Source organism: Hevea brasiliensis, chromosome 13 (assembly GCF_030052815.1).
Source record: "Hevea brasiliensis isolate MT/VB/25A 57/8 chromosome 13, ASM3005281v1, whole genome shotgun sequence".
Taxonomy (NCBI): domain Eukaryota; kingdom Viridiplantae; phylum Streptophyta; class Magnoliopsida; order Malpighiales; family Euphorbiaceae; genus Hevea; species Hevea brasiliensis.
This window is the reverse complement of record NC_079505.1, coordinates 91,372,053-91,385,955: the sequence shown is the minus strand read 5'-3', so window position 1 is coordinate 91,385,955 and position 13,903 is coordinate 91,372,053. Positions and strand designations below refer to the sequence as shown.

Sequence of the window (13,903 nt, the reverse complement as noted above, 5' to 3'; positions counted from 1 at the left end):
AGTCAAGTGAAAGAGATTCAATTTCCCTTAAGCAAAGTTTCAAGTTCGAGTTTTGTAAATGAAAAAAAAAAATCATGTTGAGAGAGCTTCGATCATATCGGCCTGACAATAGCTCGGCTTTAAAAATAGTTGGGATCAATGGTCACCGAATATCAATGGTCATAAATTAAAAAAAAAAAAAGAAATTATATTTGTATGATGGATGAAAATTTGTTCACACAATGCTTAAAAATCATTAAAATAATATTTAAAACTCATTGATCAATAATTTAAAATTAAACCATTAATTACAAATCCAAACTTCTCACTCATTATTCTATTTCATACAATTAATTCTAATTGAGATTACTTTATAATATTGAATAAAACTCCAATTTCATTAACAGCTTACATCTTATTAATAACATAACCTTTGCTATATATATATATATATATATATATATATATAATTGACTTCAGTTACGTTTCAAACTTAATATTTACCGTTTTATGACTATGATATTATTAAATTAGAACCTATCAGTAACAAATTAACCTTTTAAAATTATTTAAAATACTACCAACATTTAATCATCATTAAAGCCATTAAGCATTTTAAAATCTAGATTAACAAATGCATATGTGTCTACTCATTAGTCCATAACAATAAACAATGCAATTCTCCAAGCTAGGAGAAGTGGCAAAAAAAAAAAAAAATGGCAACAACAATTCTTCCGCTCGGAAGATCAGACAACAAAACCTTAAACCCACTTGCTAGGGGGCAGAGAGGGACAAAATACACCAACTTCGTTTAGCATCAAAAATTGCAGGAGCTCCATCCACTCCGTATCTTCTTCCTCTTCCATGGAAAAGAAGGAAAAGAACAAACTTAGAAAATGCCGTAGACCCAGCATCCCACGTGGCTGGTGCATGGGTATGGGCCTCCCTTGATGTTAACTGACAGAACCCACACGGAAGGGTCCACCAGAGCCCACATGAAGTACACTAATTAACAGGATTCTCCACCGAAAGATTTTTCCATTATGGGTTTTATTCCATTTTCTTATCAACCAAACACACAGCCACTTGAGTCAGCTATCCGAATTTATGACTCAGCCCTTTTTTGTTCTTTTCTTTCTTTCTTTGACCTTTTAAGGGAAGAAAGATCAGCAGATGAGGGTTTTGCTTTGCTTAGATCTCTTGTAATCGGCAGAGTAATTAAATAGATAATTCTGTTGCGCAGAATCTGACAATATATAAAGTGGATGTTATTATTATTAGCATTTAGTTGATTTACTTGGAGTCCATGAATTAAAGGTCATCGCATGCTCTCTGTTTCTTTTGCTCCTGTGGGAAAATATTTCAACTTAAAACATTTGTTGAACTTCTCTATGTGCTTGCCCTTTTCTTGAAATGTTGGATAGCCATTATCCATATTTTCTTGAAATGTTGGATGGCCATTATCCATATAGAACAGATAAAGAGTGAAACTTCATCTGACGTAAAAGGACGAGCAAGTCTTCTTATGCTTATCCGCAACATTTTTTTTTTTTTGTAATTTTCCTAAAATGATGTTAAATGTATAATTTATCTCTCACCTCTAACTAAAGTATATCTTCATAGTATATGAGATTAATAATTTAAATTTAAATTTGTAATTTTTAAATATCATATGGTGTCAAACTATGACATCTAATGAGTAGAATTCATATATAATTTTATTTTATGAAATATTAAATTGATATGTTATTATCATTGATGATTATTTTTTTGAGAGATTAAGAGAATGGAAATTTGATTTTAATTGTATCAGATGAGTAATATACAGACAAATTAGGCATCTTTGATCATTACATATATTACGATAAAGTGTAAAAATTAATTATTTTACACCATTTTCATAGTTTCAAGTTGATGATTTTCAATTCTAACTACAAATTAATTTGTTTATATAACCTTAAAACATGTCTATCTTTCATTTTCTTTGAAAAATTAAAAATATATCACAACAGACAAGAGTTCATCTCTATAATATACTTTTGATTAGGATTAGAGAGGATATATATATATATATATATATATATATATATATATATATATATATATATATATCATTCTTGTAGCTTTAAAAGAATGCAAATGGTATGGTTATTCTAATTTCTAAATAGCCAATAATTTAGGCACAAGGGATTCCTTTTCTTGGTTTGACAATTTTATCAAGATAAAATGTAGTCGTCACAATGACCAAAATTCAATCAACAAGGGGTTGAAGTAGTGATAAAAAAAAAATTTACTTTAAATGAATTTTCCTTATAAAATTAAAGAGTTTAAATCATGAAATTATTTTTATTAAAAAAATTTATATAAATATCACTTTCGATTTGAACGTAAAACACTAAATAATTAAATTAAAAAACTCAAATCACAAAGCACCTTCTTTCTTGTCAACATCTTTCCTTTTCAAAAACCTTATCTTGTTCTTGAGGAGAGTGATTTTCTTAATTTTTCTAGGTATTGTTAGTTGTTTCTTTGATGGGTGTGTATGTAGGGCCTCGTTAATAAAGAGATGGATAGGATCTCAAATCAACAAAATTTTTTATGGTATTAGAATTGTTTATAGTCAGATTGTAAAGCTTTAAATTTGAATTTTAATTAGAATTTAATAAAAAAATAAAATTCTAATAATTTATGGGTTTCATGTTTTGATCTTTATATTTAGCATTGTGAAGAAAATTTTTAATGTTATAATGAATATAAAAATTTATTATTACAATAAGAAAATTTATTATTGTGAAGAAAAAAATTTGTAAGGATTTATGTAAGCTCAAAAAACATTTTGAATCATTTTATTTTTTTTTATTCAAATTTAGGGGAAAAAAATGAAAAGCAGTATTAATTTTTGTATTTTCCCTTAACGTGTCTCAAATGCACTTCTATAAATTAATTTATAATTTATTTTACTTTAATTTTTTATTTTCTAAAATTATTTTATTTTAATTTTAAATTCCAATTAAAAGTATACATAATTAGCATATTTATTCAAATATATATAGCAAAATATAACTTTGATGTGAAAACAAATTATTATTCAACTAAATAAAATTATATTATAAATAATCTATCATACCGTTCCACAGTAAAATTATATCATACTACAAAATACATTCATTTTTTAATATAATTTTATTTATTCAATTATGTAAAAATATAATAATCCTCTCTTTTTTTTTATTAAAATATGAAAGATATACAAAAAACTTCTTTTTATTTCTTTTTTCTTATGAAAAAATTTATAAATAAAATAATAATTATTCTTTTTATAAGCATTTTATTTTTTTTTTTATCATTCCACTTTTATTTTTATTTTTATTTTACAAAACAGACACTTAATGCTCCAAAATGAACCCAATAATTTCTCATTATATATATTTCATTTAGCCTAGAAATATGGAGATGGCACCACAATTGACAAATCTTTTCTGTCTGTCATTATATTTGAATTTTAGTTGGTAGAGATATCAATCGCGGAAGATCTTGCACAATTCATATCTCAAGAAGTAAGACCATCAATAAATGCATCATCTACTTTCTTTTTTTGGGTTTCTTGTGTTCTATTCTATTAAATTTTATTTTTCTACCAATTAAAAAGGAGCTTATTGTAATTACTGTATTGCATATCACATTAAGATGACTTTTTCCTTTTTTTGTTGTTTCAAATTATTTTTTTGTTGAGAATTAAATTATTATTAATAACAAAAAAAAGACAAATTTCCGCTTTTTTTATGAAAATTTATGTACAACTTCTTTTAAGAAAATCGTTTTACATAAAAATCTAAATAAAAAATAATTTAAAATAGTTTTAATATATAATAAAAAAATTTTTAGGACTAATAAAATTGATACGGGTGATAAAAGATTTTATATTTTTTAAATAAAATTGAGTGATTAATTCTTATAAATAAATAAAAAAATTATTAAGGCGTGAGAAAATCTAACTCAATTGGTTAAAAAATATCTGTGATTTATTAAGAAAAAAAAAAAAAAAAAAAAACCTTCAAGAAAGAGAATACTAATTTCTTTGCAGTTGAACTTTCTTATTTTTATAGTTGTAGGTGGGGTATCAGCCAATGGCCGGTAGTTAGCATTCAAAAGGCTAATAATAACAAAGGCTAACAATAACAGAGAGAGATAGAGAAAGAATTGTGATTGATTAATCATCATATGAAAAAAAAAAAAAAACAATTAATTATTTATAAAAAGCATTAAAGGTGTACGCTAGATGTATTTGTTTTGTCATAAAACAAAAGCTTAACTTATATATGCATATTACCTTCATAAAGAAACAATTTTTTAAAAATAATTTTAAGGATAAATTGTAAGACATTTTTTATGCTTGATAAAATAAATAATTAAATTCTCGATATTTTAATTCTTCTATTATATTATTATCATCATATATTTTAATATTTATTTTAATAAAATATTAATAATTTAATTTATTAATGAAGTAATTTTGAAAAACTTCATAAATTTAAAAGTAAGTGTCTAACGCATTGTTGTGTTTATAAAAAAATGAGTGATTTAAGTGGAAGACAAAACCCAATAAAGTTATTCTCATAAATAGAAAAAACCCAACTAAGTTAGAATAATGTTTAGACCACTTAAATTTAATCAGAAGCATAATCTCAATTAGGTGTTAGGTATAATTTTCAATATTATCTGCAAATAATGATGTCCCGTGGCTTTAGGAATGATGCAGAAATAATAGAGCGTGCCATTTGCTTTAAAATTAAGTCCATGTGTTTGGTTATGCTTGCGGACAAGCTGTCTAATGTGGCTTCTTTCCCATCATTCTTGTGTTTAATTTTTGAACAAACCAAAGCAAAAGACGGTTGAATTTATTGTGCAAATATTTTTTTGAGCATAGATTTTTTACCATTATTTTAGCTGTTGTAATAATGGTTAATTACTATTTTAAAAACTGTTATCAAATAAGACCCATAATCAATTGATGTTTAATGTTTTTGTGTGAGATTATACATATTTTCGTTCACATACATTCCTATGGAAATTCTTAGATGAATCTTATTATTTATTTTAAAATTACATTATTTTTATGTATAGTAAATAAGCGCGGCTCAGTAATTAACATTTAATTTCTCATCTTCCGTTTGTCACTTGGTCTTTCCTTTTCAACCCACGTCAAGGCACCTAGCAGTCCATACTCCATAGCCTCGAATCAAAGCTACCTTTTCATATCCCATAAATTTTTCTTTATTTTCAGTTAAGAAACGGGTCATTTATCTTTTCTTTCATTAAGCAGATATTAATAATTATTAATGTGTATTTATAATTTTGGGCGACCAAATCACCAGCCCTTACACCTGTTAATTTTATTTGTTTTCTCTACTGTCATAAATCTAAATAATCTCCATACTCACAGAAGAGTTTCCCAATGATTCAAGTAGCTCAGGCTCTGCATCATTTTCCAAATAATACCTACAGGAACAGAAAACAAATAATATAATAAATATTAAAAATAAATTATTTAAAATGAAAAACGAAGACTCACCTTGACGGAACGGAACCAAGCACGGAATACGTAGCAGAGATACACAACGCATAAATCACGTACGTATATACAAATGGAGTGAACGGAAATCGTCAAATCAGACTGCCAACGGAGAAAAGCGCACACACGACTGGAAACAGAGAAGATTTGTGGAAAGAACTGGAATGGTCCCTGAACGATGATGGAATTATGATTCATGTTTAATTAAATTCACTGTTCGATTTAAATTTTAATTAGCTTAGATCTGTTTCAGTTGATGAGATATTTAAGTCGTGTAAGGTCCTGAAATTGGCCATTCATGGCCGCAGCTCTTTTCATATACCGTCGTAGGTATGTACACTTACAACAAAAATTATATATCAAAGCCCCTGCTATCGGATCCAATAAAATAAGTCCGTCGCAATTCTCATGCGCTGCCACTCGCCGGATCTGAGCCTCTCCGTCGCCGGAAAATTATGACAATTAATCGAATAATAAGTTTGTTGACTAACATACCCCTATTAACGCAAATCTTCGGCTTTGCACATGACAGAGAGCCGGCTCGGACGTGGTTGGAAAGCTGCGCGCCGCCGTTGTTGGTGAGAAGACGGCCGAATCAAAGCCGATAAAGCTCTCTTGACCAAATCACCCTCCACTCCACAGATTCGCACCAAGGAGTTCGTCATCGCCGATCTGCGCGCATTTAAGCGAGTATTTGGCGAGTAACTGACGGATGAGTGTGAATTGTTGAAGCTCTTGTGGAGGCTGCAGCGAAAGGAACCAGGGTGCGTCGTAGGAGAGCACATACAAGTCCTCTTCGGAGTGCTCGGCTTCCTGACTACTTGGTGGCCGCGAGAAGGATTGATAGTGGAGATGGAGCGATTAGGGGAGATCGGACGGTCGAGGGAGAAACGGACAGAAGGAGCAGACCGCGTATTTCCGTACAAGTTAACACGAGTGGGAGATGCAGATCTGTGGCATTGGTGGTGGCCGGAAAATAAAGTGGAAGAGCGAGAAGCAAAGCTGGAGCTGGAAGAAGCGAAAGCAGTTGAAGAAGATGGCGAGTGAGGAAGGTGGAATCTGCCGGACGGAGAGAGTGATCGGATGACTGGTCCGCTTGAGGATCTTCTAGAAGATCCGGTTGCTGTTGCCGCCATTTTTTTGCCACTGGTTTTGAGGTCGCAGGAAAGTGGGGGAGCACACAGATTCTAGAGAAAGAAAATGAGAGACTAACCCTTGAAAATGAGTTTTTGGCTAGTTACTTTGGCAAACCTATCACTAGTCGAGCCATCTATTTATAGGGAGTTTGGGGGAAGGGTTAACGTCGAGTTACATGATATTTTGCAGAGTTAGGATTTTTATTATTTCCAATTTTGCTATTATGTCCCTAGAATTCTATTTATTTATGTGTTTTGAGAGATTTTGTAATTTCCTTTCATTGGCATATTTATGTTTTCACTTTCTAATTCTTACTAAAATTAAAAAAAATTTCACATAAAATTTGTTTTTAATCCTTATAACTTAAAATGTAATAAAGAGTAAATCAGTTTAAATTTATACATTTTTTTTTATCAATGGAGAAACAATAAGAAAATATAAATGAAGATAGATAAATTTAAGATCTCAAGAGATATATATTTTATTAATTAAAAAAGAAAATATTTATGTCAATATCTAATGTTCTAATTAACCTTGAAAAAAAAATAATTTTGTAAATAAGCATTAAACAAGAATAATTATTATGTTAAATTACTTTAATACAATAAATTTATCACTGTATTTATATATATGAAAAAAATTATATGCTATAGAATATGTAAATTTCTTGCTAAATGTATAAAATATGAAAAGAGTCTCTATCACTCTCAACCCTATTTGGTCTTTGTTTTCTCTTTCTCTTTTTATATGTTTATGAATAATAATACTAAATAGCCTAAAAAATTTAGAAGGTGTAAAGACATGAAGAGAATATATATGAGGAAAAATTGATAATAGCAAAAATATAGGGGCATAAATGAAAAAAAATTAAAAAAAGTGTGAGTGCAGTGTTGATGACGTATGGAAGTTAACCAAAAGGGAAGTTAACCTTGTGGTTAGGTTAGTTAGATAAGGTGGTTAATGAGGAGCCATTGGATTGGTTAACGGTTTTGAAAGAAAGCTATGGGCTGAATGGAGAAAAAGATGAAAACAAAAGTTATTGATCCGTTTGGGTTACAGCTTTTTGGAATTCTAAAAACGCTGTGCATTTAGTGAGTAGGCTCTTCTATATTACACGTGTCAGTGACATCTAATCCACTCTACCAAATTAAATAAATTTTATTATTTGGTGTGACATATGATGGGCCCCTTGTTTTTTTGCCTCAAATTCTATAGGCGCCTCTCATCTGTATGGCAATACCTGTTTGAATGGATGGAAAATAAAAAAAATAATAATAATAATTTTTTTTTTATTCTTCACTCATTTAAAAAAAAATAAGTTTAAAAAAAATTATATAAACCATGGGTAACTTCCTTTGCAAATAAAAGGAAAGTGAATATTTTATCCTTTTACAGATAAAATAAATATTTTATTATTAAAAAATTATTTTTGATGGATACTCACAAACAGCACCCAAGTTCTTTCATCCAACAAGACAGACTTTATATCCACTCAACACAATATCAACCAATATGATAAGATACTAAGAAGAAATACAGAAGAAAATATATTGATTAAGTGTCAAGATACAATTAGAACCTGTCTAAGAGCACATTGATCATCAAAATAAGACAAGCAATGTGATCAGATTGCTTGAATCCAAGTTCTTACAAGAAACAAAGAAGAAAATACAAGCTCACTCATTCAACAATGGTGGCAGAATTCTCTGCAGTGTTTTCTCTAAAAAATGACTCTTCAAGTTGTCTAAAAAAAAAAAAGAAGACAGGTATATATAGATGGGGCACCAACAGAATGCTGCCTACATGGCACTAGAAGACAAAAGAAATGAAAATATCCTCCTTAAAATGTGGCATCTGGTATGGGAAAGAATATCAGATTTGAGATGGCTGTCATGGGAAGAACATTCTAGATTTGCTCAATTGGCTAAATCATCTAAAGCCATGCGTACTGGTAAGATGGTAGCCAAGTAATCTCAAAATGTCAGGCAGGCCGAATGTGGGAGTGACATGTCACCTCGTGGGTGATGATGTGGCACACTTGGGTGATGACATGTCACCACTTGGGTGCTGACGTGGTGCATTCGGGTGATGACGTAGCACCATGCTGCATATTGCCTATTTGGGTGAGAATGATCCACTTGGTCTCCAATAGTAAACATGTCGGTTCAATGTGATTGGCATTTGTCTCCTGGAGCCTCCAATGCTCAATGACTAGATTTTGAAGTTTCCTTGCCCTTACTCTAGTAATGGGACCTCTGAACAATGGAAGTGGTTCTGGTGGCTCCTCATCATCCCCTCCCTCTTCGAAAGAATTCGTCCTCGAATTCGAACCTGCATCAATAAAAGGAGAGAGACTAGAAACATTAAATAAATGGCTAACACCATACTCACCAGGTAGCTCTATCTTGTAGGCATTGTCGTTGATCCTTTCCAACACCTTGAATGGACCATCACATCGTGGATGCAATTTTGACTTTCTTTGATTAGGGAACCGATCCTTCCTGAAGTGCACCAAAACTAAGTCACCTGGTTCAAACACAAGTGCCTTTCGGCCTTTGTTAGCATGAGTTGCATATTGAGCATTTTTCTTTTCAATTTGCATTTTAGCTTGCTCATGCAACTTCTTAACCAATTCAGCTTTTCTTTTACCATCAAGACTATCAATATGATCAACAGGTAATGGTAACAAGTCTAATGGAGTCAAAGGATTATAACCATATACAAGCTTAAAAGGTGAAAAACCAATGGAAGAATGTACAACACGATTATAAGAAAACTCAACAAAAGGCAAGCAATCTTCCCAGCACTTCAAATTCTTTTGAATCATAGCACGCAATAGAGTGGTAAGTGTCCTATTGACTACTCAGGTTATCCATCCGTTTGTGGATGACAAGTCGTGGAAAACAAGAGTTTAGTGCCTAATTTACCCCACAATACTTTCCAAAAGTGACCTAGGAACTTAATATCTCTATCACTTACTATTGTCCTAGGTATGCCATGTAATTTGACAACCTCTTTAAAGAACAAATCAGCAATATATGTGGCATCATCTGTTTTGTGGCAAGGTATAAAGTGTGCCATTTTGGAAAATCTATCACAACCACAAATATGCTATCATGTTTATGCCGTGACCTAGGTAACCCCAATATGAAATCCATCGAAATATCAGTCCAAGGTTCCTTAGGTATAGGTAATGGTGTATACAAACCATGTGGCATACTCCTAGACTTGGCCTTTTTACACTTAACACAACTAGAACACAACTTTTCCACACCTTTTCTCATTTTAGGCCAAAAGAAGTGTTCTTGCAATATGCCCAAAGTCTTAGATACACCAAAGTGACCCATCAGACCACCGCTATGAGACTCCGAAACAAGCAGGTCACGTATAGAACTTTTAGGCACACAAAGATTATTCTCTTTAAATAAGTACCCATCATGTCTATAATACTTTTGGAATGCACCTTTCTCACAAGCATCAAACAAACCAGCAAAATCATCATCATTAACACATAATTCCTTCATGAACTTAAATCCAAGCAACTTTGCATCAAGAGTGGATAATAGTGTGTGCCTCCTAGAAAGAGCATCAGCAACAACATTTTCTTTTTCATGCTTGTATTTAATTACATATGGAAACATCTCAACAAAAGCAACCCATTTCGCATGCCTTTTACGCAACTTATTATGACTCTTAATAGGCTTCAAAGATTCATGATCAGAATGTATGACAAACTCTTTGTTCCACAAATAATGTTACCAAGTCTCCAAGGCTCTAACTAATGCATACAATTCCTTGTCATAAGTAGAGTAATTCAAGGTAGCAACATGCAATTTCTCACTAAAATATGCAATAGGTCTTTTTGTTAGTAGTATGCCATAGAGCATATCATTTAGTATGTATCTTGTACATCTTTTATTAATAAAAGGCATTTTCACTTTTCCGTTTACATAATATATTTATGTGTAATAGAAAAGGTCCATTGATATTTTGTTAAAAATTCTATTCTTAAGTTGTTAAGAATATGAGTGACAGTATTTCTAGCACAAGGTATCATAAATAGGTTCACAATCTAGGATACTTCACAATAAGGACATGACTTATCCAGAAAGATTGTAATCATGTTTGTTCCCAAGTTATTTATATGAGATGTAAATAAGAAGGAATAGTGAGTCTAATGCCATATAACAAATATGATAGGCACTTATATATGATAAGTAGGCCGAACCAGTGACACTTATGACAAGCACATGGAGTTTACTATTGTCAATGCATTGTCATAAATTATATTAGTGCATATAATCTTTAGACCTGAGATAGCACAGTTATCTTGTATATAGGTGGTTTGAGTTTGATACTACTTTCATACATGTACTGTGTATGGGTATATGGGCATGTGTTGGCTCCTACTAGTTATATATAGATGTAGGTGTTGATCAAGATGGAATATGTTCCTCTAAGTAAATAGGGATAAAATCCTATGTTCGTTTAATTATTCTTGATATTTCAGGTTCCTAGCCAGGATAGATAGATTTATTCAGAAAAGAGTTTCTGATGAGAAAAATCTTTTAATCAAGAACTGGAATTAAAAGAGAATATAATATTCATAGTAAATGGGGTTTGACATAAACCATGACTCCAGCTCGAATTGGGATTTTGTAACAGAGAGATTCCAGTGCATGGTAACATATGATTTTAGGTTCATTTAAGGTAAACCTTATTACTAATTGGGTGGCCATGGCATGCTATGCTAAGTGTTAACCATGGTCTATGAGGTGCATAAAATGATTTAGAGAAATCATTTATGGTAAGAAAGAGTTCTGATGATATTAAGAGTTGATATCATATCTTATTGCCAATTAGTGATGAGCCTAGTAAGTCACACACATACACAAGTAATCACCAAATTAAATATGATTTAATTAATTAATTAAAGAGTTTAATTGATTAATTAAATAGGTCTGCTTTGCAATTAGATTGCAAAGTCCCTAGCATGACTTGAAACTTGAAACCAAATCTAAGTTATTGGATGTATAGTATAAGTTAAATTTATATTTAAAGTGTTTAAATATGAATTTAATTAATGAGAAATTAATTAATAGAGATTAATTAATTAATTTATATTTGATATAAATTAATTAGAAGAAGAGAAATAATTATTTTAGGTTGAGAACTCAAAATTAAGACACAGCGGTATTTTGGTCATTTCACAGGGTGACATATGGCAATATGAGATGATGACACATGGCACTACACATAAGCTTGCCATATGTCTTTTAATCATGTAAGATGATCAAAGTCAAGATTAAATATAGGTTTGACACTTGGCACAATGCGATTGGGTCAATTAAACTAAGAGCCAATCAGAAAGTGACATGTGGCAAGGGTTTTAAGTGATGACCTAGCTATATAAGTGTTGTTATGAAAGAGTAAAACATGTGGGCTGCTGTTCTTCTTTGGTGCCGCCACCCAAAGAACATCTCCCCTCTCTTCTTCTTCATCTCTCATCAATTCAAAGAGATTGGCAAACAATCTCTGGAATTAAAAATACTAAAAATTATTTCTAATGTCCTGTTTACAACTGTAATCTCTTAAAAGTCAAAACTTGATTTTCTAATTCATATAAAAAGCTTTAGAAGCTGTTCAAGGGCTGCCATAAGTGATCTTGGTGTGGACAAGCTAGAGGGACAACATCTGGTGTCCTAAAGACGCATCCCAAAGGTACCAAACACACTGCAGTGCATCAAAAGGTTAGTGCACTTGTTCTTGATCTAATCTAGGGTTCTAATAATTAATCTGATTAATTCTAAAATCTTAAATGGCAAATGTAAATCCAAAAATATATTAAAAGAGTTTTAATATGCTGTTTATCATTGAAATCAAATAGATAAAAATAAATCTTGCATGATGCATGTGACCCTAGATGAAAAATTTTGAATTTCAATGATCTAAACTTGTGTTTTTCATGCTTCCGCTCCTTCACTTTTTTCTTGCATAAGAACAGCACCTATACCTACACCACTGGCATCACACTCAATTTCAAATGTTTTATCAAAATCAAGCAAGCTCAATAATGGTGCAGAACACAACCTATCTTTCAATTCAACAAATGCAAGTTCATGTTTCTTCTTCCACTCAAATGCAACATCTTTTTTAACAAGTTCATTCAAAGGAGCAGTAATAGAGCTAAAATGAGGCACAAATCTCCTATAGAAACTAGTCAATTCATGAAAACTCCTAACTTCAGATGCATTTTTAGGAGTTGGCCAGTCCCTAATGGCTTTGACCTTTTCTTCATCAACTTCAACACCCTTGCCAGTCACAACAAAACCAAGAAAGACAACTTTTCCTAAGCAGAAAGAACATTTCTTTGCATTCGCATATAATTTCTCATGTCTCAATACATCAAATACAAGTCTTAAATGATGCAAATGCTCATCCATGTCTTTGCTATAGATCAAGATGTCATCAAAATAAACTACCACAAATCTGCCTATGGATGATCTCAACATATGATTCATCAAACGCATGAAAGTGCTAGATGCATTAGTGAGTCCGAATGGCATTACCATCGACTCATACAAGCCATACTTAGTTTTGAAAGCAGTTTTCCATTCATCTCCTATTTTCATTCTAATCTGATGGTAATCACTTTTCAAATCAATCTTAGAAAACACACATGCACCAAACAACTCATCAAGCATATCATCAAGTCGAGGTATGGAATGCCTATATTTTACAGTGATTTTGTTGATGGCTCTGCAATCCACGCATATGCGATAGCTCCCATCCTTCTTTGGTACAAGAATCACCGGAACAGTGCAAGGACTCATGCTCTCATGCATATATCCCTTTGCTAAGAGTTCTTTCACTTGCCTTTGGAGCTCCTTTGTTTCTTCTGGGTTACTTCTATAAGTGGGTCTATTCAGTATGGGTGCCCCCAGAATAAGATTAATCTAGTGCTCAATCCCTCGAATGGGTGGTAATCCAAGTGGCAACTCCTCTGGAAAGACATCATTATACTTCTGTAACAAAAAAACAGCACCACTAGGTAAATTGGGGTCAAGGTCAGAAATACACAAATGTGCCTCTTTGTACAAAAGTACACAAAGAGGTCTCTCATAATGTAAAGCCTCTCTCACTTCTTTTCCTTTCACAAACAAGTTCATTACTCTCCTTTTGCCCTGAGCCCTCACTCTTTTTCTTTTTTGTTAC

At 31.6% G+C, this 13,903-nt stretch overlaps 1 protein-coding gene across 1 annotated transcript; it reads right to left on the bottom strand.

The window, feature by feature from the left end:
- Positions 1 to 5,831: 5,831 nt before the first annotated feature.
- On the bottom strand, positions 5,832 to 6,811 carry LOC110671526 (uncharacterized). The gene has a single exon (XM_021834009.2). The coding sequence runs from the start codon at positions 6,685 to 6,687 to the stop codon at positions 6,052 to 6,054; it is 636 nt and encodes a 211-aa protein (XP_021689701.1). The 5' UTR covers positions 6,688 to 6,811; the 3' UTR covers positions 5,832 to 6,051.
- Between the last annotated feature and the right edge of the window lie 7,092 nt (positions 6,812 to 13,903).

What these genes read in the sequence shown, in the direction of transcription:
- LOC110671526 (XM_021834009.2), bottom strand. Translation starts at nt 6,687, where the DNA reads ATGGCGGCAACAGCAACCGGATCTTCTAGAAGATCCTCAAGCGGACCA.